The sequence below is a fragment of the Musca autumnalis genome, unplaced genomic scaffold (genome assembly GCF_047663935.1).
Source record: "Musca autumnalis isolate F117 unplaced genomic scaffold, ASM4766393v1 scaffold_5, whole genome shotgun sequence".
Classification (NCBI taxonomy): domain Eukaryota; kingdom Metazoa; phylum Arthropoda; class Insecta; order Diptera; family Muscidae; genus Musca; species Musca autumnalis.
In genome coordinates, this window is record NW_027412088.1 from 200,315,356 (window position 1) to 200,337,441 (window position 22,086).

A 22,086-nucleotide genomic window follows, 5' to 3' on the forward strand; every position below is an offset into this window, starting at 1 on the left:
TACTTTCAAAGCACTTACATTGATTACTGACAAGGAAATTTTGTCGGCAGTGAGGTTGTTAGTTGGTGTGGCAGTGAATATGTGTGAGTGTATTGGTATTTTTCGAACTGCCACTTGCATGTGTAAACGGGGGGGTAACAAACTTGTCCAGTAAAGCTGGGTACACATTGTCAGTTTTGAATGTCGATATTTCGCAATTATCAATAACTGTCAAACCGTCCAGCAATCACAAAACATTTAGCGGTTGCATGATGAATGACAAAAATGAACGACCACACTAGCAAGCAACAACAAAACCGACAATGTGTACCCAGCTTAAAAGAGAACTGGGGAGTCTTGCAAGTAGTTGCAAGAACTTGCAAATACTTTTTACTTGCAAAGTTATCGGACAGGCCTTATTTTTCGGAAGCAGAACGTCAACTGTCAAAGATTTTCATTGGCATATAAAAATTTATAAAATATTTCATTAAACTTGGATGAGAAATGTCAAATTTTTCAAAAGTCTACCCGAAATGCAAAATAGTGTACCGGTTATTTACTCCAATTCGCATATAACGGGTAACCACATATCTGACAACACAAGCAATTCTTTTTATTTTACATTCAAGACATGTCATCATTTCGCTTTGATTACCTGTATTAAGAAAAGAAGAAGACTCAAATAAAATATTACTACTATTACTACTACTACTACTACATTCAAGACAGCACCACGAACAGATACGACGGAGTTCATTCATTATACATAAGCGAAAAAGTTCTAAGTAGCATTACAACAAAAAAGTGTCCATATTTTTGTAAAAAAATACATTGGAAAAATGCAAAGAATTGTGATAAAAGTGTTTAAAACAAGTGAAACAAAGTGAAGGGGAATGAAAAAATGGTAGAAGGCAAAAAAACCTATTCAAGCCTTCGCCACCAACAAGCGGCCGAAACTTCTTGTACATTAGAATAAGAGGAGGAAATATAATAGGAGAAATTCCACAATAAGGAGAGATCAGTGGGACAGTGGCGGCGACAGCAGGGGAGGCAGTAACTGTCAGTGGAAGTGTCCAAAGAAATAAGGTAATATTTGATATTCGCAAAAAAACGACGAGTATGAACAATTGGCGAGCGGGAAACATTTATTTCTTCGTGAGTCTTGATTGTGTAAAATTTTAATTCTTCATCGTTTTAAGTTTTCCGCTGCCACCATCAAGAATGCTCAAAAATTGGAGATGTAATTTTACAGAGTAATCGATTGAATGATAAAATAACCGATTTTCGTTGATTGGTTACTTTGACTGTTTCTTTTAAAAGAGGGAACGAATAGAACAAGTGATAATGGGTAAAATGAAACATATTGTAGATGAAATAACAAAAGGAAACCGATGAAATAGAAAGAGAACATAAATTAAAAGCTAATTTGCCTCCAAGCCAAAAGGAAATGGAATGAGCCAAGTCATGGCGCTATTCGTTTAACTTAAGTACAAACAACTAAAGATGCTTACAAATTCCATCATTCCAATTATTTTACCCTTTAACACAATTTTTTTTATCTCGTTACAGATTCTATACACTTGGCCAGTTGGTGGTTAGCGTAGAAACAGGGAACTTGGCTTTTTAAAGTTTCCAACAGCAAATTATTTTATTTTGTTATATATAAGAACAATACTTTTTGAAGATACGTCCAATACACCAGCTGCAACAACAACAAAATCATGGTCTCTACAAGGCAAATGTCGACAGGCAACAATAGTGCAAATATGAATTCCTCTTTGGAGGAAAGCAATTGTCTGCGTCCAGTTGTCACTAGACAATCATCGGTGGGCGGGAACATTAATATGCCACCATCGTCGTCGTCGCCGTCAACATCATTGCTTGCAGTGGGAATTATCACCAACCACACCATTGCATCAACCAGTGCTCGACAAACGCAGGCGTTTAAATCTTTTCCCAACACAACTGGTTCTAATGTAATAACGACGACGACGACACAGCAGCCCATCATTGGCAGTGGTACTGTTGTTGGTGATCAACAAACGACATCTTTATCATCGCCACCAATAAATTTATTAGATTTGCCTGAAGAAGTTTTATATACAATTTTATCGTATGTTGGATTTAAGAAAATTGGTCAATTGCGTGTGGTAAGTGAAATGTTTAACTGTTTGGTATAATCTTCTATATATTGCAGGTTGCGAAGAAAGGTCTTATAAGCTCAGCCTTTAGGCTAACGATGAGGGTATATACACTTTCTTATGACAAAAATGTGCCTTATGGAATTAATGGCTTTAAGGCCCGTTTCAGATGAGTTAGAGTAGCTTTGGCCATGTTCTTCGGTCTGTCTGGCTGGAGCCTTAGTCCAAAATATGGGTCCTTGTAATATTTTGTCCTAAGATCAAGTTGGAAGATGACCCATATCGGTGCACTTTTTCCGGTACCTCCCCCACAAATTCAATTTTTTTTTCGATTTGGCCCATACTTTGCACATCGCAATATTTCTACCAGATATAGAGAAGCTTCGAATATGGACTAAATAGCTCCATTCCTTTGGGTGCCTTTCACACAAAATTGTAAACACTTTCGCAATAGTGCAGTTTAAGGACATGTCTTGGATCGTTTTGAAATTTTTTGCAGAATGCGCGGCACCTTATACGATGGTACAATATTTTTTTCGGGCAAATCCTTACTTCATGAGATAATGTCCAAAAGCTCAATCCGGTCGCCACCAACCCAAATGACTGATGAACACGAAAACTTACGAATTGTGTATCCGATGTGACGAAACTTAGCAAAACGCACAACGTCTATTTGGAAAACATCTTCGGGTACCTCCGTCACAGAATTTCAACTTATATGCAATTTACCAGCTGTTCAAAGTTTGTTTGCAAACCTATGGGTTTCAAATGTCAAATAAATCCTCATAAAGAAGGCCAATGCTCGTTATAGGCTGTGCTCTCAGTTGCCGTTGCTTGTTGGCAGCCACTTCACTCAGAGAGCAGAGGTCCATTGTGTTCGTATTGAAAAGTGTTAGGAGAGTTAATAAACGAGAGAGGTAGAGAAGAGATGGGGTTAATTGAACTGTTGCGGCTAGGATAACTCGCCCAGGATCTATAGAAGCACCCTTTCTGTCCTAAAGGCTTTATAGAAGCACCCTTTCTGTCCTAAAGGCTTTATAGAAGCACCCTTTCTGTCCTAAAGGGTTTATAGAAGCACCCTTTGTGTCCTAAAGGGTTTATAGAAGCACCCTTTATGTCCTAAAGGGTTTATAGAAGCACCCTTTCTGTCCTAAAGGGTTTATAGAAGCACCCTTTCTGTCCTAAAGGGTTTATAGAAGCACCCTTTCTGTCCTAAAGGGTTTATAGAAGCACCCTTTCTGTCCTAAAGGGTTTATAGAAGCACCCTTTCTGTCCTAAAGGGTTTATAGAAGCACCCTTTCTGTCCTAAAGGATTTATAGAAGCACCCTTTCTGTCCTAAAGGGTTTATAGAAGCACCCTTTCTGTCCTAAAGGGTTTATAGAAGCACCCTTTCTGTCCTAAAGGGTCTATAGAAGCACCCTTTCTGTCCTAAAGGGTCTATAGAAGCACCCTTTCTGTCCTAAAGGGTCTATAGAAGCACCCTTTCTGTCCTAAAGGGTCTATAGAAACACCCTTTCTGTCCTAAAGGGTCTATAGAAGCACCCTTACTGTCCTAAAGGGTCTATAGAAGCACCCTTACTGTCCTAAAGGGTTTATAGAAGCACCCTTTCTGTCCTAAAGGGTTTATAGAAGCACCCTTTCTGTCCTAAAGGGTTTATAGAAGCACCCTTTCTGTCCTAAAGGGTTTATAGAAGCACCCTTTCTGTCCTAAAGGGTTTATAGAAGCACCCTTTCTGTCCTAAAGGGTTTATAGAAGCACCCTTTCTGTCCTAAAGGGTTTATAGAAGCACCCTTTCTGTCCTAAAGGGTTTATAGAAGCACCCTTTCTGTCCTAAAGGGTTTATAGAAGCACCCTTTCTGTCCTAAAGGGTTTATAGAAGCACCCTTTCTGTCCTAAAGGGTTTATAGAAGCACCCTTTCTGTCCTAAAGGGTTTATAGAAGCACCCTTTCTGTCCTAAAGGGTTTATAGAAGCACCCTTTCTGTCCTAAAGGGTTTATAGAAGCACCCTTTCTGTCCTAAAGGGTTTATAGAAGCACCCTTTCTGTCCTAAAGGGTTTATAGAAGCACCCTTTCTGTCCTAAAGGGTTTATAGAAGCACCCTTTCTGTCCTAAAGGGTTTATAGAAGCACCCTTTCTGTCCTAAAGGGTTTATAGAAGCACCCTTTTTGTCCTAAAGGGTTTATAGAAGCACCCTTTCTGTCCTAAAGGGTTTATAGAAGCACACTTTCTGTCCTAAAGGGTTTATAGAAGCACCCTTTCTGTCCTAAAGGGTTTATAGAAGCACCCTTTCTGTCCTAAAGGGTTTATAGAAGCACCCTTTCTGTCCTAAAGGGTTTATAGAAGCACCCTTTCTGTCCTAAAGGGTTTATAGAAGCACCCTTTCTGTCCTAAAGGGTTTATAGAAGCACCCTTTCTGTCCTAAAGGGTTTATAGAAGCACCCTTTCTGTCCTAAAGGGTTTATAGAAGCACCCTTTCTGTCCTAAAGGGTTTATAGAAGCACCCTTTCTGTCCTAAAGGGTTTATAGAAGCACCCTTTCTGTCCTAAAGGGTTTATAGAAGCACCCTTTCTGTCCTAAAGGGTTTATAGAAGCACCCTTTCTGTCCTAAAGGGTTTATAGAAGCACCCTTTCTGTCCTAAAGGGTTTATAGAAGCACCCTTTCTGTCCTAAAGGGTTTATAGAAGCACCCTTTCTGTCCTAAAGGGTTTATAGAAGCACCCTTTCTGTCCTAAAGGGTTTATAGAAGCACCCTTTCTGTCCTAAAGGGTTTATAGAAGCACCCTTTCTGTCCTAAAGGGTTTATAGAAGCACCCTTTCTGTCCTAAAGGGTTTATAGAAGCACCCTTTCTGTCCTAAAGGGTTTATAGAAGCACCCTTTCTGTCCTAAAGGGTTTATAGAAGCACCCTTTCTGTCCTAAAGGGTTTATAGAAGCACCCTTTCTGTCCTAAAGGGTTTATAGAAGCACCCTTTCTGTCCTAAAGGGTTTATAGAAGCACCCTTTCTGTCCTAAAGGGTTTATAGAAGCACCCTTTCTGTCCTAAAGGGTTTATAGAAGCACCCTTTCTGTCCTAAAGGGTTTATAGAAGCACCCTTTCTGTCCTAAAGGGTTTATAGAAGCACCCTTTCTGTCCTAAAGGGTTTATAGAAGCACCCTTTCTGTCCTAAAGGGTTTATAGAAGCACCCTTTCTGTCCTAAAGGGTTTATAGAAGCACCCTTTCTGTCCTAAAGGGTTTATAGAAGCACCCTTTCTGTCCTAAAGGGTTTATAGAAGCACCCTTTCTGTCCTAAAGGGTTTATAGAAGCACCCTTTCTGTCCTAAAGGGTTTATAGAAGCACCCTTTCTGTCCTAAAGGGTTTATAGAAGCACCCTTTCTGTCCTAAAGGGTTTATAGAAGCACCCTTTCTGTCCTAAAGGGTTTATAGAAGCACCCTTTCTGTCCTAAAGGGTTTATAGAAGCACCCTTTCTGTCCTAAAGGGTTTATAGAAGCACCCTTTCTGTCCTAAAGGGTTTATAGAAGCACCCATTCTGTCCTAAAGGGTTTATAGAAGCACCCTTTCTGTCCTAAAGGGTTTATAGAAGCACCCTTTCTGTCCTAAAGGGTTTATAGAAGCACCCTTTCTGTCCTAAAGGGTTTATAGAAGCACCCTTTCTGTCCTAAAGGGTTTATAGAAGCACCCTTTCTGTCCTAAAGGGTTTATAGAAGCACCCTTTCTGTCCTAAAGGGTTTATAGAAGCACCCTTTCTGTCCTAAAGGGTTTATAGAAGCACCCTTTCTGTCCTAAAGGGTTTATAGAAGCACCCTTTCTGTCCTAAAGGGTTTATAGAAGCACCCTTTCTGTCCTAAAGGGTTTATAGAAGCACCCTTTCTGTCCTAAAGGGTTTATAGAAGCACCCTTTCTGTCCTAAAGGGTTTATAGAAGCACCCTTTCTGTCCTAAAGGGTTTATAGAAGCACCCTTTCTGTCCTAAAGGGTTTATAGAAGCACCCTTTCTGTCCTAAAGGGTCTATAGAAGCACCGTTTCTTTCCAAAAGGGTCTATAGAATCACTTTTTCTTTCCTTAAGGGTCTATAGAAGTGCCCTTTCTTTCCTAAAAGTTCTATAGAAGCACCCTTTCTTTCCTAAAGGTTCTTTAGAAGCACACTTTCTTTCCTAAAGGTTCTATAGAAGCACTCTTTCTTTCCTAAAGGGTCTATAGAAGTACCCTTTCTATCCTAAATGGTCTACAGAAACACCCTTTCTTTCCTAAAGGGTCTATAGAAGCACCCTTTCTGTCCTAAAGGGTCTATAGAAACACCCTTTCTTTCCTAAAGTGTCAATAAAGCCTTTCTTACAGAAAGGGTCTTTCAGAAATGGTCCATAGAAGCAGCCATACTACTGACATTCTTGTGCAAAAGATCTCTTGTTTCTATCCATAAAGGTGCACGTTTCTGTCCTAAAGGTGCACCTAAAAAAGCACCCTTCTATCCTAAAGGTGCACCTAAAAATGCACCCTTCTATCCTAAAGGGTATATAGAAGCACCCTTCTATACTAAAGGGTATATAGAAGCACCCTTCTATACTAAAGGGTCTATAGAAGCACCCTTTCTTTCCTAAAGGGTCTATAGAATCACTCTTTCTTTCCTTAAGGGTCTATAGAAGTACCCTTTCTTTCCCAAAGGTTCTATAGAAGCACCCTTTCTTTCCCAAAGGTTCTATAGAAGCACCCTTTCATTCCTAAAGGTTCTATAGAAGCACACTTTCTTTCCTAAAGGTTCTATAGAAGCACCCTTTCTTTGCTAAAGGGTATATAGAAGCACTCTTTCTATCCTAAATGGTCTACAGAAGCGCCCTCTCTTTCCTAAAAGGTCTATAGAAACACCCTTTTTGTCCTAAAGGATCTATAGAAACACCCTTTCTTTCCTAAAGTGTCTATAAAGCCTTTCTTACAGAAAGGGTCTTTCAGAAATGGTCTATAGAAGCATCCATACTACTGACATTCTTGTACAAAAGATCTCTTGTTTCTATACCTCTATCATCCAACATTTTAATGAACAAATGCGTACAATTTTCATGACGTTTCATCTCGTTTTAAATTTCATTACCTCTAACAAAACTTGTTTTATACAGAAAGTTTCAGTATGCAGACTTTTTAGTGCTCTCTCCTCACTTATGTTCTGTTCTGTGTTGATTGTTCTGCATCCAACCATTTTGAGTTTTGGATATTTGGTTGTATTGTAATTTAATATCTTTAGGTATACACAAAGAGACAATATTGCATAATTACATTGTCGTTTGCATAAGGACCAGCAGTGAGCAACCATAATTGTTGTCATCTTCCGTAGTGTATGTTAATATAATCAAAATGAAGTGGACACCAATATGTGCACCATCAACAAATTTAAATAGGAATATATATCTTTCAAGGATAGTTTGAATGATTGCCACACATTGCAAATTTTCAAGGGGAGGGAGTAATTCAAGAGGTTTTTTATCTATCCTTTTTTCCCTTTAAGGTTTAACTTAATTGCAAAGAGTTTTTATTTTTATATAACTTTTTCTTTGTAGGTATCCCATAAAATGAACGATGTTTGCATGCACATGCTGAATTCGACTTTTTCCAAGTTGATCACCAAAACATACAATCGTTTTCAGGCCATTAAGGCCAATATGCCACGCAGGGAATCGGCCAGACGCAATCATCCTCTAGCCTGTGAATGTGATATCATTGAAACATGTTATATGCGGTTATCGCTATTGCAAATGACATTTGGCAAACATATCGAACGTGGTCATTGTTGTTTCTTTCCGGGAGCAGTAAGTTCTACATTTCGAATTTAATTGTATTTAATTGGTTAACATCCCCACCCTCCTCAGATACTCGATGAGGTGTATACAATTTTAAATTATATCAAAAATACACCATGCCTGGAGCGTCCATATCGGGTAACAGATGAGCTCTTTGATTTGTCAACAATGGCCATGGAATATTTTAGGGATCGTATAGAACCAACATTACCGGGCATTGCATATTTCAATAAGGACTTTTTTGCCCACAAGTTACCCACAACAACGAAAAGACGTAAGTGTAGTTTCACTTTTCCATATTTCATTACTAATTCCATGTTGACATGTTTCCTTCCCTTTTCAGCTTTGGTTATAGCCTCTGATTTAACTGATAATTCCTCCAGCCTACCATCACCCCCACAAAGTAATATGGTTTTGCGCAAAGGCATAAGGAAAATCAAACAGGGCATGAAAATCTACAACAATCAGTTGTCGGTGTTACGCAATGAATTGCGTACCTGTAAACGCAAATCAGCCGAACAGGGCAAACAAATTGCCGAGCAACAGAAACTTATGGCCGAACAGCGTAAACAAACTTTGGAATATGCCAATCGGTTGGATGAAAATGATAAGAAAAATGAAGAAATGGCTCGCAAGTTTTCCACTCTTTTACAGGTAAGCACTTGAACTACTCTTCTAGAGATATTCTGATTAATATTACAGGATTGTATGTAACGTTCCGGACCCAAACCCACTTGGCCTTTTTTCATAGAAGTTGTGATCTCTACAATTTATAGATGCCATGGCCCTTAAGGCCATCACCAATTAAGCAAATCGTCACCATAAATGCACGAAAACGTAGCCCTCAAATCGAAAATTTTACAGGAGAAGCAAAAAACCTTATAAAACAAGTAAAAAATATCAGTCGGCTTTGCCGGCAGAGATATACCCTCAGCTTGTTTATATTTAAACAATTTTTTCTATATTTAGGGGCTTTTAAAAATGTTGGGCGTTTGAACCGACAAAAATGTTGATTAGGATTGAAGATAAAGAGTTTTGCGGAGGAGATACTGAAAGGAATGGATCGACATTGACCGTTATGGAAGTGGATCTCCAGGCACAACATATGGTGCAATAGAAGTTTTTACACTCTTCGGGCTGTTTGCTCAAGAAGTATGGACTTGCCCCTAAAAAAACTTTTACCATCGTAATTGAGGCAGCGAAAGCAAGTTGATTCAACAAAAATCAAAGTGATTCGGTATTAGGTCTTAAAGTGAACTTATCCGAAATTTTGTGTTGGAGGTACCGGATGGAGTGGACAAATATAGTCCATATTTGAACCTGATCTATATCTGGTAGATATATTAGGATGTGTAAAGTGTAGACCAATTCGGCCACTCCCTTCAAGAGTTACCGTACGAACAATTTTTCCGAACATTTTTGAACTTTTGTGGGGGAGGTACCTGCAGGAGTGGACCGATATGGCTTATCTTCAAACTTAAACTATGATTGGACAAAATATTACTAACGCCATATTTTGGACCGAATCGGCAGATCCGTTCGAAAGTTCTCTTGCGCTCCAACGACCTCAGGAAGTATGGACTTGTCCCTGATGAAACTTGTACCGTCGTATGGAGGACAGTGAATACAAGTTGCTAAAACAAAAATCAAAGCGATACGAGAAATGGCCCTAAACTGAGCTTTTCTGAAATTTTGTGTGGGAGGTACCCGAAGGAGTGGACCTATTGAGACCATATTGGAACCCCACATTACTCTGGTAGAAAGTTTACGCTGTACAAAGTATGGACGAAATCGCTCACTCCCTTCAAGAGTTATCGTGCGCACAAACTTTCCGAACATTTTCGAACTTTTGTGGGGGAGGTACCGGAAGGAGTGGACCGATGTAGCTCATCTTCGAACTTAAACTAAGTTTGGGCAAAATATTACGAAACCCAAAATTTGAACCGAATCGGTTCATCCGTTCGAGAGTTATCGTGCGCTCCAGCCAGCAGGACAGACAGACAGACGGACGGACATGGCTAGATCGACTTCAAATTGTCTGAAACACATTTCGTCCAAACATACTTGGGGTCTAAAACCATTATTTCGATGAGGCACATTTTCATCGTATCAAAGTGTATATACCCTCCTTAGCCTAAAGGCTGAGGGTATAATGAAAACCTGTTTTATAGAATAGCAATCATATAAGGCCGAGTATTTGGAGTATTATCAATCCTGTACGAATGGGAATAAGTAGTGAAACCAAAACCGCTGAAGCACTTGGTTTTAGGACCCTCCATTACAACAAAATCTGCAATGCTATGCCATTTTCCGAAAGGCCACTTCTTGAATAGGATCGTTATTTTTGAACGTATATGTCCTTTAGAGACATCTACAATTGATTAGATGCCCGTGGTGACCATCTACAATTGAGTAGATACCTTTGAGGACCATCTACAATTGAGTAGATAAATTGGAGGACCATCTTCAATTGAGTAAATGTTCTTAAGGTTGGTTAGATGCCCTTAAAGGTCACCTACAATTGAAGATGATCCTAAGAGTCATGTAGAAATGAGTAGATGCCTCTAAGGCACATCTACAATGCCCTTAAAAATCATCCAAAATGAATTAGATGGCACTCTTGGCCTCTTGGCACAACTTGGTCTCTCTTAAACAAGGCACATCTTATAGTATTTTATTTAAAATGACTGCCTACTGACCTTATCGAGGGACATCTAATCTTGAGTAGAGATCACAGTTGATAAATGTCCTTAAGGGACATCTACAACTGAGTAGATGCCCTTGAGGGCCAACTACAGTTGAAGAGATGCCTGTGAGAACCATCTTCAATTGAGTAGATGTCCTTAAGGCCCATCTTCAGTGGTTTAGATGCCCTTAAAGGTCATCCAGTCATCCACAATGAATTAGATGACACTCCAGACCAACTTGGTCTCTTTTAAACAAAGCGCACCTCTTAGTATTTTATTTAAAAAGACTGCCTACTGACCTAATCGAGGGACATCTAATATTGAGTAGAGATCACAGTTGATATATGTCCTTAAGGGACATCTACAACTGAGTAGATGCCCTTGAGGGCCTTCTAGAATTGAGTAGATGCCCTTGAGGGCCATCTACAACTGAATAGATGCCTTTGAGGACAATCTTCAATTGAGTAGATATCCTTAAGGCCCATCTTCAGTTGTATAGATGCCCTTAAAGGTCATCCACAATGAATTAGATAACACTCAAGAAAAACTTGGCCTCTCTTCAAAAATGCACACCTCTTAGTATTTTATTTAAAAAGGCCGCCTACTGGCCTAATAGAAAGTGGGAAGTATTAAAAGTTTGACGCATGTTTACTTGTTTTGTTTCCACTTTTTTGTCTTCTTCCAGGAACTTAACAAATGCAAAACTGAATTGCAATATTGGCGTTCAAAAAGTCCTGCCATACCCACATGTGCAACATGTGGTCAAAAAGTAACACCTACCCTACCGGCTGAGGATTATCAGGCTCTCATTAATCAAGGTGTTAAACCCGAAGACATTATACTTAATCTTAAGGATACGGATAACGATAGTGATTTAAGCATGAACGACAGTGGCTGTAATAACTTATCATTAAGCAATGAGTTTGTATTTCCCGATGAAACGACCACGGCAAAACTTTTGGCTGTAAATACAGCATCCAGGAATCTTAAACGTCAGCATTATCAAATGAATAGTCGATCACCCCCACCAACAGCGGCAACAGGAGTGTGTAATGTGCCGTGCAATTCGTATAATGAAAATGAGGAGGAAGGGGAGCATCAGCATTTAACTCAATTTGTTGATTGCAGTGAGGCTTCGACTAGTTCAAGTGCTTTCATTGCAACCGGTGGTGGCGGTGGTGGTTATTCAACACGTCTATTTTATGGTTCCACAAATGCCGTGACTGGCCAACAACCACCACCGCAACAAGTGGTTGCCCAACATAAAAGTGTTATTGTCTCACCACAGTCACAAAGAAATCAAAATCAGCAATTGTCGACAGCCATGGAAGATACACCACTTAGTAATGACCAGAATCATAGTGCTGACAATGATAAGACTGCCGAAGATGTTGGCAGCCTTATGTCCATTTCATCTCATGAAACCAAGAAAGCACGTAGAGTACAAAAAACTGCTAGGTGTTTAAGCGGCTCTAGTAGTGGTAAACGCAAATAATAATATTTGTAATCATATTGATACACAAACAAACAACCACAACAACAAATCAATTCAATTTTCAAAAAAAAAAAAAAAAACATTACAATTTTTAAGAATGACCTAATTTTAGACTTATAATTATAATATATACATACACACCTCCACTTACACGATGCATACATATTTATATTTAAATGTATGGTGACGAAAAAAAAAAAACAAAAAAATTAATAAAAAATATTTGATAATATATTTTTAAAACCACAAAACCCGCAACAAGAATGTTATTCCAACAAAAACCAACAACAAACAAAACAACTATCCCCAGAAACTCAGAAAAAGATCGTATTATACAACTTGAAACATTTCAAGTGTAGATCAAACAACAACTCCAAACTCACACTCCCATAGAGAGGTTCATACAAATAAATGTAACATTTAGCTACATACTATAGATATGCAACTACCCTACCACCACTCGTCTCCTCCAAGAAATCACAATAGTTTAAATAAGAAGGAAAATTATTTTCAATTAAAGAACAAAATTGAATAAGATTTTATACACACATACAGGCGTCCATCATTCAATATCCTTTGGTATAATGAATACTAAAGTTTTATTTGCTATTAACAAAAAACAATGGTAACACAATAGTTTTCTATACACATTCACATAACCCCATAACTCTCCCCCAGAAGATTTTTTTCATTTTCAGCAATCAAAGCAGAAAAAACTGATAATTTCTATTTTCGATAATAGAAATTTCGCGAAAAAAATGATAATAAAAAATATATATTAAAAAAATAAAGTATTTCCTATATTTATTGGTAGGGTGAAATGGTTATTGCGAAATTATTGTGGAGAGAAGTTTGGTGATACGATATCAGGTGGGGTGAAGATATTCCCAATGCACTTTATGACATATGGAATAATAGGCGTGATGAGTTGAAGAATGTTGCCCAAGTCAGTGTAACCAGACACTACATTAGAGTTGGATTTCCTGAAACAATCGAGTTGCATGTGTTCGTCGATGTCAGCTTGGACGTATTTGGTGCCGTGTGGTATTGATCGTCAATGAAGTCAGATGGTGAAATTTAAGTCACATTTATAACCTCAAAGAAAGTCAACGACCATACCAAAACTTGAACTACAAGCTGTCGTATTGGGAACTCGTTTGCTGTGCACCATTGAGAAGGAACATTGAGCAAGGTTTCCATTCGAATTTGCTGGAGTGATTCTTTAACTATCATCAATTGTATACATTCTGACAAAAGAGGAATAAGCCATTTGTTGCCCATTGAATCACAGATATTCTAGATTCCACACGCCCGACTGAGTGGAAATCGTTGCCTACGAATTTGAAGGTTGCTGATGAAACAACAAGAGCAAAAAGAAATATGGATCTCCTTTAATTCTCGCTGGTACCAAAGTCCACAATTTTTGCATAAGCCGGAGGATGTTTTCAACCTCCAATGAAGAGTCGCTTGAAGAAGAGCTTCGTTCGAAATTTGTGTTAATGGTCAATACCTATGTTGTTATTGATTTTAATCGTTTCTTTTCTTAGGATATAACGTACAATGGGTTATGTCGAACGATCCCGAGAATGTCTGTCAGTTCTCCTACCGGGCGCGTCCCCACCGGCGGATAGGGGGAGGTGGATGGTCGTGCTACTCTATCATTTACGAGGGAAATCACTTGTGACATGACCCGTCTAGGGTAGAGTGGCACGACCACCTACCTCTGGGATCTCTGAGGTTCCCGCGGACAAAAAACTGACTACGGGGGTGTTCCCCTAAAACAAAAAACAAACATGGAGGACAAAGAAGGAATAAACGTTACGGTGCAGGGCCTAAATAACCCAGTACCGGCAGGGAATAGTGATCTGCCTGCGAGTCACACCTCGTCGTCATCAAGCGATCGTGAGCAAACATCTCCCACCGATGTGGGTGCCTTGGCATCTGTGGTCGACGGTACTGCTACAAGCACGCAACCGAAAGGTAAAAAAGATGAGGAGAAGGGGAAGCGTAGGGAGAGTTTAATCTGGACCCAGCCATCCGAGGATGGGAACGACCCTGACTCCGAATCAGACAGCAGCTGCAAAATCAACACCACCGTTGTGGAGAAGCCCGTTAACGAGGAGGTCCACAAGATGGTAGAAGAGGTAAGCGAAAGCATATCTAAACTTACAACGGAGAAAAAAGTTCGGTGGACTGGAGTCCAGAGACGTAGGTACCAGAGGATCCAGGCACAGCTAAACAAAAAACAGCGGGCCGCACCAAAAGAGATCAACAATCCCTCCACTTCCTCGGAAGCGGCGAAGAGGATCAGATCTCCAGAGGAAGAAAATACCGCCAAACCAAGTAAGAAGAAAATGAGCTTCCAACCATCAAATGCCCTAAGCAATTCCTCTCAAAACCCACGCGAAGGAGACTGCCCAAAGAACCCTTCGACGGAGGGCGAAAAGAAGTGCTCGGGCACGAAGAAGTTGAGCGCGACCGCGGAATCCTCTGGAAGTTCCAAGGGCTCTGATAAGAAGCCCAGGCAGGGCCTTCCAGAAGAGGAAGATGGGCGCAGAGACTGGTTCGGAGCCGCCATCTACTTACGCCAAGGTGGCCAGGAAGAACTACAGGGACGAGAGGTGCTATGCAGTGATCGATACCAGTAGAGGGTCCGGCAGATTACCTAAAGAACACCAGCAGGCCATCGAAAATATGGTCAGCGATAAAATACTGGAACACATTTTAAAGAGTGGGCCAATAAAAATTGTTAGCAGCGAGCACAAAGGGGACCTCTTAGTATACCGCTTGGGACCGCACGCGAACCCGGCCGCTCTCGAGGAAGTGATCAACAGTGTGACAACTCCTTGGGAAGGCGGCAAATTGAAGCTGGTGAGAAAAGACGAGATACCTCACCTGACTAAAGCGACGGTATACGTCAAAGGGTATGGCTGCAAGTTCGAGACAGAACGTATGCTCGAGGTCTTTGGCAAGCAAAATGAGACCTTGGAAGTGAAGAGGTGGGAAGTCTTCCACAGGGCACTCTCCTTGTGGTTGGAATTGACGACCTCTCACTAGCCAGTCTTACAAAGACAAAGGGGCAAGGTGTATTACATCTGTAATCCAGTCACCTTTAAAGTTGGAAGGGCACGAGTCGGGGAAGAAGAAGAGGATGCCCACCAATCCAGCAAGGTGGACAAACCACCGAGCAAAACCGAAGAGGGGGTCGAAGCCATCAGCGACTCCCAAGAAGACCGCTTACTGGATGACCCATGATTGAGGTCATCCAGATAAACCTTCATCGGAGCGAAACGGCAACTCAAGCCCTGATGGATACAATTAACAAAGGTAATATACACATCGGTTTAATCCAGGAACCTTGGACCGTAAAGAACAAGGTTTCCGGACTAAACCACATTAATTACCAACTCTTTTACGCTAATACAGGAAACCGACCGAGGACCTGTATTATATGCCATAAAAACTTATGCTTTCTTTTCTCCCCAGAGTTGTCAACCTCGGACGCCACAGTGTTGAAGCAAGGGAATGGTAATATATACCTAGCATCAATTTACCTGCCTTTCGACTCGCCGACATTACCAACTTCGTCGGAGCTGCAGCAACTGGTGAGGAAAATCAAGAAAGCAGGTAACGAAGTACTAGTAGGTAGCGATGCTAACTCTCACCATATTTCGTGGGGTAGTACTAACACTAACAAGAGGAATTTTTGAATACTAACGACCTGATAACCCTTAACATAGGAAATACACCAACCTTTGTTAACAGAGTTAGGAAGGAAGTATTAGATGTAACAATATGTTCAGAAAATCTAATAAACGAGGTACATGAGTGGAGGGTTTCAAAGGAACACTCCTTCTCTGACCATAGGTATATTAGGTTTAAAATATCAAGGCTACCTCCGAATCCGATAACTTTCCGAAATAAATCCAAAACAAATTGGACTAAATTCGGAAAACAAGTTAAAAATAGACTAGGGCAAGAAGTTGAGGTTTGCCTAAGCAAAGAAGATATAGATAGAAAAGTCAATAAACTAACAGAGGCTCTAGTAAGGTCTTTCGAAGAAAGTTGTCCACTTCGAGAGAGGAAATCTGCCTACGAAAACCCCTGGATGACAGGGGAAATTTGTAACAAAGGCAAAGAAGTCTGAAGAATTTAAAATTAAAAAGTTTCTATCTAAAACTCACTCACAACCCGAGCTTATGGTTGATGAGACGGGTAAAAAGATGGAAACAACCGAGGAAACTCTTAGCCTTCTGATGAGAACGCACTTCCCGTCGAGTACTACGGTACACACAGTGTCACCGATGGAAATAGCTTATGCATCAGAAGAAGCACCAAAAATCAACAACTTGATGATTAAAGAAGCAATAATGAGCTTCTCACCACACAAAGCAGCGGGACCAGACCAGATTTTCCCAGCCTTACTTCAAAGGGAAGTGGACTATATTTCGTCCAATCTGGTCGAGATTTTCAATGCTTGCTTAAACTTTGCGTATACTCCATTGGCCTGGCAAAAGGCAAGGGTACTATTTATTTCCAAGCCCGGCAAGTCAAGTTACGCAATACCAAAATCTTATCGTCCGATAAGTTTAACTTCATTCTTACTCAAAACAATGGAATGGACGGTCGACACCATGATAAAGAGTAACATCTCTACCGATATACTCAAGTACAAACAACATGCATACGTAAAAGGTAGATCACATGCTAAGGAATAGATGGATAAGCTGCGCGCTACAAGACGTAACAAAAAGACACAAAGTTTATCAGGGGACGCCACAGGGAGGAATACTATCACCTCTCCTATGGGCTACCACCATAAATAGTCTACTAAGGATCTTAACCGACGAAGCATTGGAACCCACTGCTATGCAGACGACATACTTCTTAGGGGGAAGAATCCAAATACACTCTGAAGAAGGGCCGAAACGGCTCTAAAAATAGCATACAACTGGGCTAGACCGAGAGGTCTAAATGTCAACCCGGAAAAAAACAGAATTATGTCTATTCACTAGGAAAACGAAAATAGGAGCTTACGAAGAACCCGTTTTCCTAGATAAGATGATAAACATTTCTCCAACAATTAAGTACCTGGGAGTAATTCTAGACAGGAAACTTAAATGGAGAGACCATATTCAGGAAAGGGCTAATAAAGCCCACAGATGTTGGTCAACCTGCAGAAGGGCTATAGGCTTAAAATGGGGTTTCAATCCTAGGATGACACACTGGTTATACAGAAGCGTAATTAGACCGATTCTAACTTACGCTTCTGTGGTATGGTGGAGAGCTACGGACATGAAATGTAACGTAAAAGTACTGCAAAAAGTCCAAAGAACGTGCTGCTTAAGTATTAGCGGGGCAATGAGGACTACACCAACTAGGGCTTTAGAGACAATTTTATTTGTCCACCCAATAGAAATTCAGGTAAAAGAATGAGGCAGCCATCGCAGCTATAAGACTTAAGTCGATGAGCGAGTGGATCGTAAGAGACCACCGGTTACAACGGGTGAGTCAATAGATCATATTGTATCAGACCGTATTCCTGAAACAATTGAATCCGCTTTGTGTGAAATTGTAATACCGGACAGGGACATGTAGATCGATGGAACCCTGGAACTGATGCCAACTGAAAGCTGTGGGATCACAGATGGGGCCGTTCAAGGGGGGAGAACGGGTCTGGGTCTATATATCGAAGACCAGGAAACTAGATTCTCCCTTCGACTGTCGGATCATAATACGATCCTACAGGTCGAAATCCGAGCGATCACAGAGTGTCTAAACTGGTTTAAAGCTAACGCAAGGCCATCACTGTAAACATCCTAACGGACAGTTGTAAAGCAGCAATTAAAGCAATAACAAGCAAGACGGTTGAATCAAAAACTGTCCTGCAGTGTAAAAAATCAATCAACGACTACTCCCACCATGGTTCGGTTAACATTATGGGGGTTATCATGAACGGCAATTCCCCGTGAATTTTTTCACTTTCTCCCTTAAGTTGCAACGGCGGAAAGGCGAAACTCACGGGGAAATTTCATTCATGATAACCCACTATATGGGTACCAGGACATAAAGGGATTAGGGGTAACGAGATAGCTAACTCCTTGGCAAGGCAAGCCAGGGAGCACACTACGATAAGCCTAGATAACGCTAAGCCTTTAAAAGCGGCGCGTCTATAGTTAAAGGCATGGGCAGAAAACACCCATACATTCCTCTGGAACACTGAAGAGAAAGGGAAAAATAGAAAAATCCTCTGGGGAAACCCAGACGAGGATAAAACAAAGGAACTCCTTCAAATGAGGAAAGGACATTAGTAGACTGACAGGCATCCTTACAGGACACCTAGGGCTACAAGCACACCTGCACAAAATTTGTTGTGCAGAAAGCAGCGAATGCAGAGCATGCGGAGAGGACGACGAAACGTTGGAACACTATCTCTGTCATGCCCAGCCTTCGCGACGCTAAGAAACCAATTTCTAGGAAATAACACTATACCAGAACTCCACCAAATTAGGGCAAGCGACTTCAAAAACTTAAGAGATTATGTCAATGGCACAGAATTTCTTATCTGATAAATTTATTTTCTTTTAATAAATTAAGCAATAAAAAATTTATTCCCCTTTAGGCTTCCGCAATTAGAGCGCACAACAGGCCTATACTGGCTTAAGTGTATGTCCATACGGGCATGTGGCGATTCTTATATCGCCCCTCTTTTCAACCTAACCTATGTCGAACGATACTTGAAGAAGAAAATTGGAGAGGTTGAAAGTTGTTTGACAGTCGCTGATTTAAAGGATGCCGGAACTGTTCTTTGCTGCCTACCTCAACGTGAAAGTTTTGCCTTCGAATTGGATGTTTTACAATCTGGTGGTTCTATCGACTGAATAAGCCGGCGTCTATCGTTCTTCTGCAATTCGTTCTTTCGCTAATTTTTAAACCTTAGGGTATTGTATTTGACTAGTGGATGCTGTAGCATAATTTTTGGATGAATATGAACAATATCGGCTAATGTTTTGGTATAGCCCCCTTATAGCGGTACCTTCCGATCTTCGGTATTTCGGATATTTAAGCCACATTTTTCTACTAAATTAGCTGTAATTTGGTACTTAGGGTTCTTAGTGGTCACAAAACATATCCACCAAAAATCGTGGACCTTGGTTCACGTTTGGGTGTAGCCCCCATATAACGGTAACTTCCGATTTTCAGTATTTTGAGGTTTTAAGCTAAATTTTCCGAAAACCGATTATTTCGCCTGCAATAATTAATAATTTAGTATCCTTTATGCCTAAAATATGTGATTGTGTCATCCAGAATAGAGGATAAGCAACGAAATATTAATTTCAATAGTTTTTGCCGTACCTCAAATGGGGGTGCTTTAGTTTTGTCCACTTATATTTGCGACCTAAAATATTTTTTTAATGTTAACTTTTGTTTATTAAATTCTGATCTCCTTATTTTTGTATTTTTCAATTATAAAGATATAAATAAATAAAAAGAAAAATAAAAAATAAATTTATAATTTAGTTTTCATAAAAAAATTATCATTTCAAAAAAATTTACTGAGGGGGTCCTTTAGTTTTGGCCGATACTGTATGGTCGTCATTTGCAGAATTCAGAAATAAGAAGTCCCAAGGTGGAGTGATATATTCGGAACTGTGTATCATCTACCTTTATACAATTCCACACCCTCCGAATTTCATATAGATCGTAATGTATGCTGATGGAAATATTCGCCCCAAAATCTACCGCAGCGCTGCTACTACTTTGTCTGCTGAAACGAAGCTCCTCCTGAATATATCGGTCGTTGATTACCTAATTCCGACTGCCTTCTTGAGTCGCAATTAGATCAGGGGCCTAATTACGACATTCGATTCGATCGAATATATGCTCGTGAATGAAAAAATCGAACTATAAAAACCTCGTGTTCTTCAAAGAACATTAAGAAGGTAGATGGTAAAAAGTGTGTTTATTTTAAAGCAAAAACTAAAAATCAAATTTATTACTGAAAAAATGTAAATATTTGGTGATATTGTTGAATAATACTCTGGGTAATAATTTCGGAATGAAGTTGTGCTAGAAAATTGTACAAAATTATTTATTTTTGTAAAACTTTTTGATATTGTGTTAACAAATTGCTAATGGATCTACCTTAGTAAATGTACGGTTTGTGGCGCAAATAGGTTTTCATAGTTTGATTTTTTCAGTCTCGAGCAAATACTCGATCGAATCGAATCTCGTAATTAAGCCCCAGGAGAAGTTGGTTGCATATTCACTAGGTATAGGTTTTCGATTCTGGAAACCACGAAATCGTCAGCTTATTTTCCCAATGGTAGAATACATACTTATGCCAATCCCAATCCTTTTTCAGAGTTTGCTGAAACGAGCGTACGCAGGTTCGACGATACTCCTGCGTTTTTCCGTCATCTGAAAAATCAAACTACAACTGCACTTAAAACCTACTTCACAACCATTCATGGATGGTCGTATGGTGTTTTTTAAGTTATTGACTGTCCAAACGGCGTCGTAACGTCATATATATGTAATCGAAAAAAATAGTAAAAATTAGTAGATTCTTGCAGTTCTGGAACAGACCAAATGTGAGAAGAAGAAGTAAAAATAAGAAGTAAATAATTTTCATTTTAAATACCGAAATCTCAGTTTTTGACGCCTCCAATGTAATCGTGTAGAATTTACACAGCCCAATTATGAATGTCAACTCCCCGTGAGTTTTTTCACTTTCTCCTTTAAGTTGATACGGGAGTTTACATTCATAATCACCCTGACAGAGTTGGGATTAAACAACCCCCCAGTACAGCATTCATAGATCATGTGGCCATGTTAGGTTCACTAAAACACCAAATTTTTCAAAATCGTCGACATATTTTCCTTTTCAGTCTTCTAAAATTTTAAGAAATGAGAAAGAAAATTAATCTATCTATATATATAAAAGAGCTTAGTGATGACTGAGTGAGTGAGTGACATGTATATCATCGCCCAGACGAAACCGCTGAAGATAGAAAGCTGAAATTTTGACTGTGGGTTGCTGTCGGTGTGTAGGGGTGAGATTAGGCTGGGTTTTTGGAAATTCGAACTGGAAGGGTACGAAAAGTACTAAAAGGTACTAAATATGGTACCCTTTGTATTAGGCAAATGGGAAGAAATTTGGAATGAGTGTAACTGATGGAGAGCTAATAAGATGTACCAAAGGGTTTTTGGAAATTCGACCTCTAAGTGTACGAAAAGTACTAAATTTAGTACCAATTGTATATTTTGAACGGATTTAGCTAGAAACTTGGAATTTGGTATGGAAATGAAGATTTGGAAGTGGTGTTTATAAAAAGAAATGGTTTGTGAAATTCGTACTCATGTGTACGAAAAGTACTAAATGGTACTAAATTTAGTACAATTTGGATTTGGGTGAAAGGATAGAGCTGGAAATCTGAAATTTGGAATTAAGATTACTGACGGAGTATGGGATTGCGATATGGGGGTAGTTTTCGAAATTTGTACTTATGTGTACGACAAGTTCTAAATGGTACTAAATTTTGTACAACATGGATTTGGGTGAACGGATAGAGCTGGAAACGTGAAATTTCGAATTAAGATAACTGTTGAAGTGTACGATTGATATATGGGGTAGTTTTAGTACTTATGTTTACGAAAAGTACTAAATGGTACTAAATTTGGTACAATTTGAATTTGGTTGAACGAATAGAGCTGGAACCCAGCAATTTCGTACTTATCTCGTACTAAATATGGTATCTATGGTATTAGGCAAACGGGAAGAGCTAGAATTCTGAAACTTGGAACGTGGGTCACTGATGGAGAGTTATAGAGAGAACCCTTTGGTATGGTTTTTGGAAATTCCACCTATAAGTGTACGAAAAGTACTGACAGTTACTAAATTTGGTACCACTGGTATATTTTGAGCGGATATAGCTACAATTTTCAAATTTGGTATGGGAATCAAGATTGGGAAGTGGTGTTGATATAAG

The 22,086-nt window shown here is 39.6% G+C and overlaps 1 protein-coding gene across 2 annotated transcripts; it reads left to right on the forward strand.

Annotated features, from left to right (window-relative positions):
* The first annotated feature begins 601 nt into the window (after positions 1–601).
* On the forward strand, positions 602–12,345 carry dmpd (F-box protein dampened). Of its 2 annotated transcripts, none has more exons than XM_073956338.1 (6): positions 602–1,065; positions 1,549–2,129; positions 7,673–7,921; positions 7,982–8,186; positions 8,256–8,566; positions 11,285–12,345. In XM_073956338.1, the coding sequence occupies exons 2-6, from the start codon at positions 1,701–1,703 to the stop codon at positions 12,092–12,094; spliced, it is 2,004 nt and encodes a 667-aa protein (XP_073812439.1). In that variant the 5' UTR covers positions 602–1,065; positions 1,549–1,700; the 3' UTR covers positions 12,095–12,345. The 2 variants fall into 2 exon arrangements, with proteins under 2 accessions (XP_073812439.1, XP_073812440.1); XM_073956339.1 differs by lacking the exon at positions 602–1,065 and adding an exon at positions 1,311–1,466.
* The last annotated feature ends 9,741 nt before the right edge of the window (positions 12,346–22,086 follow it).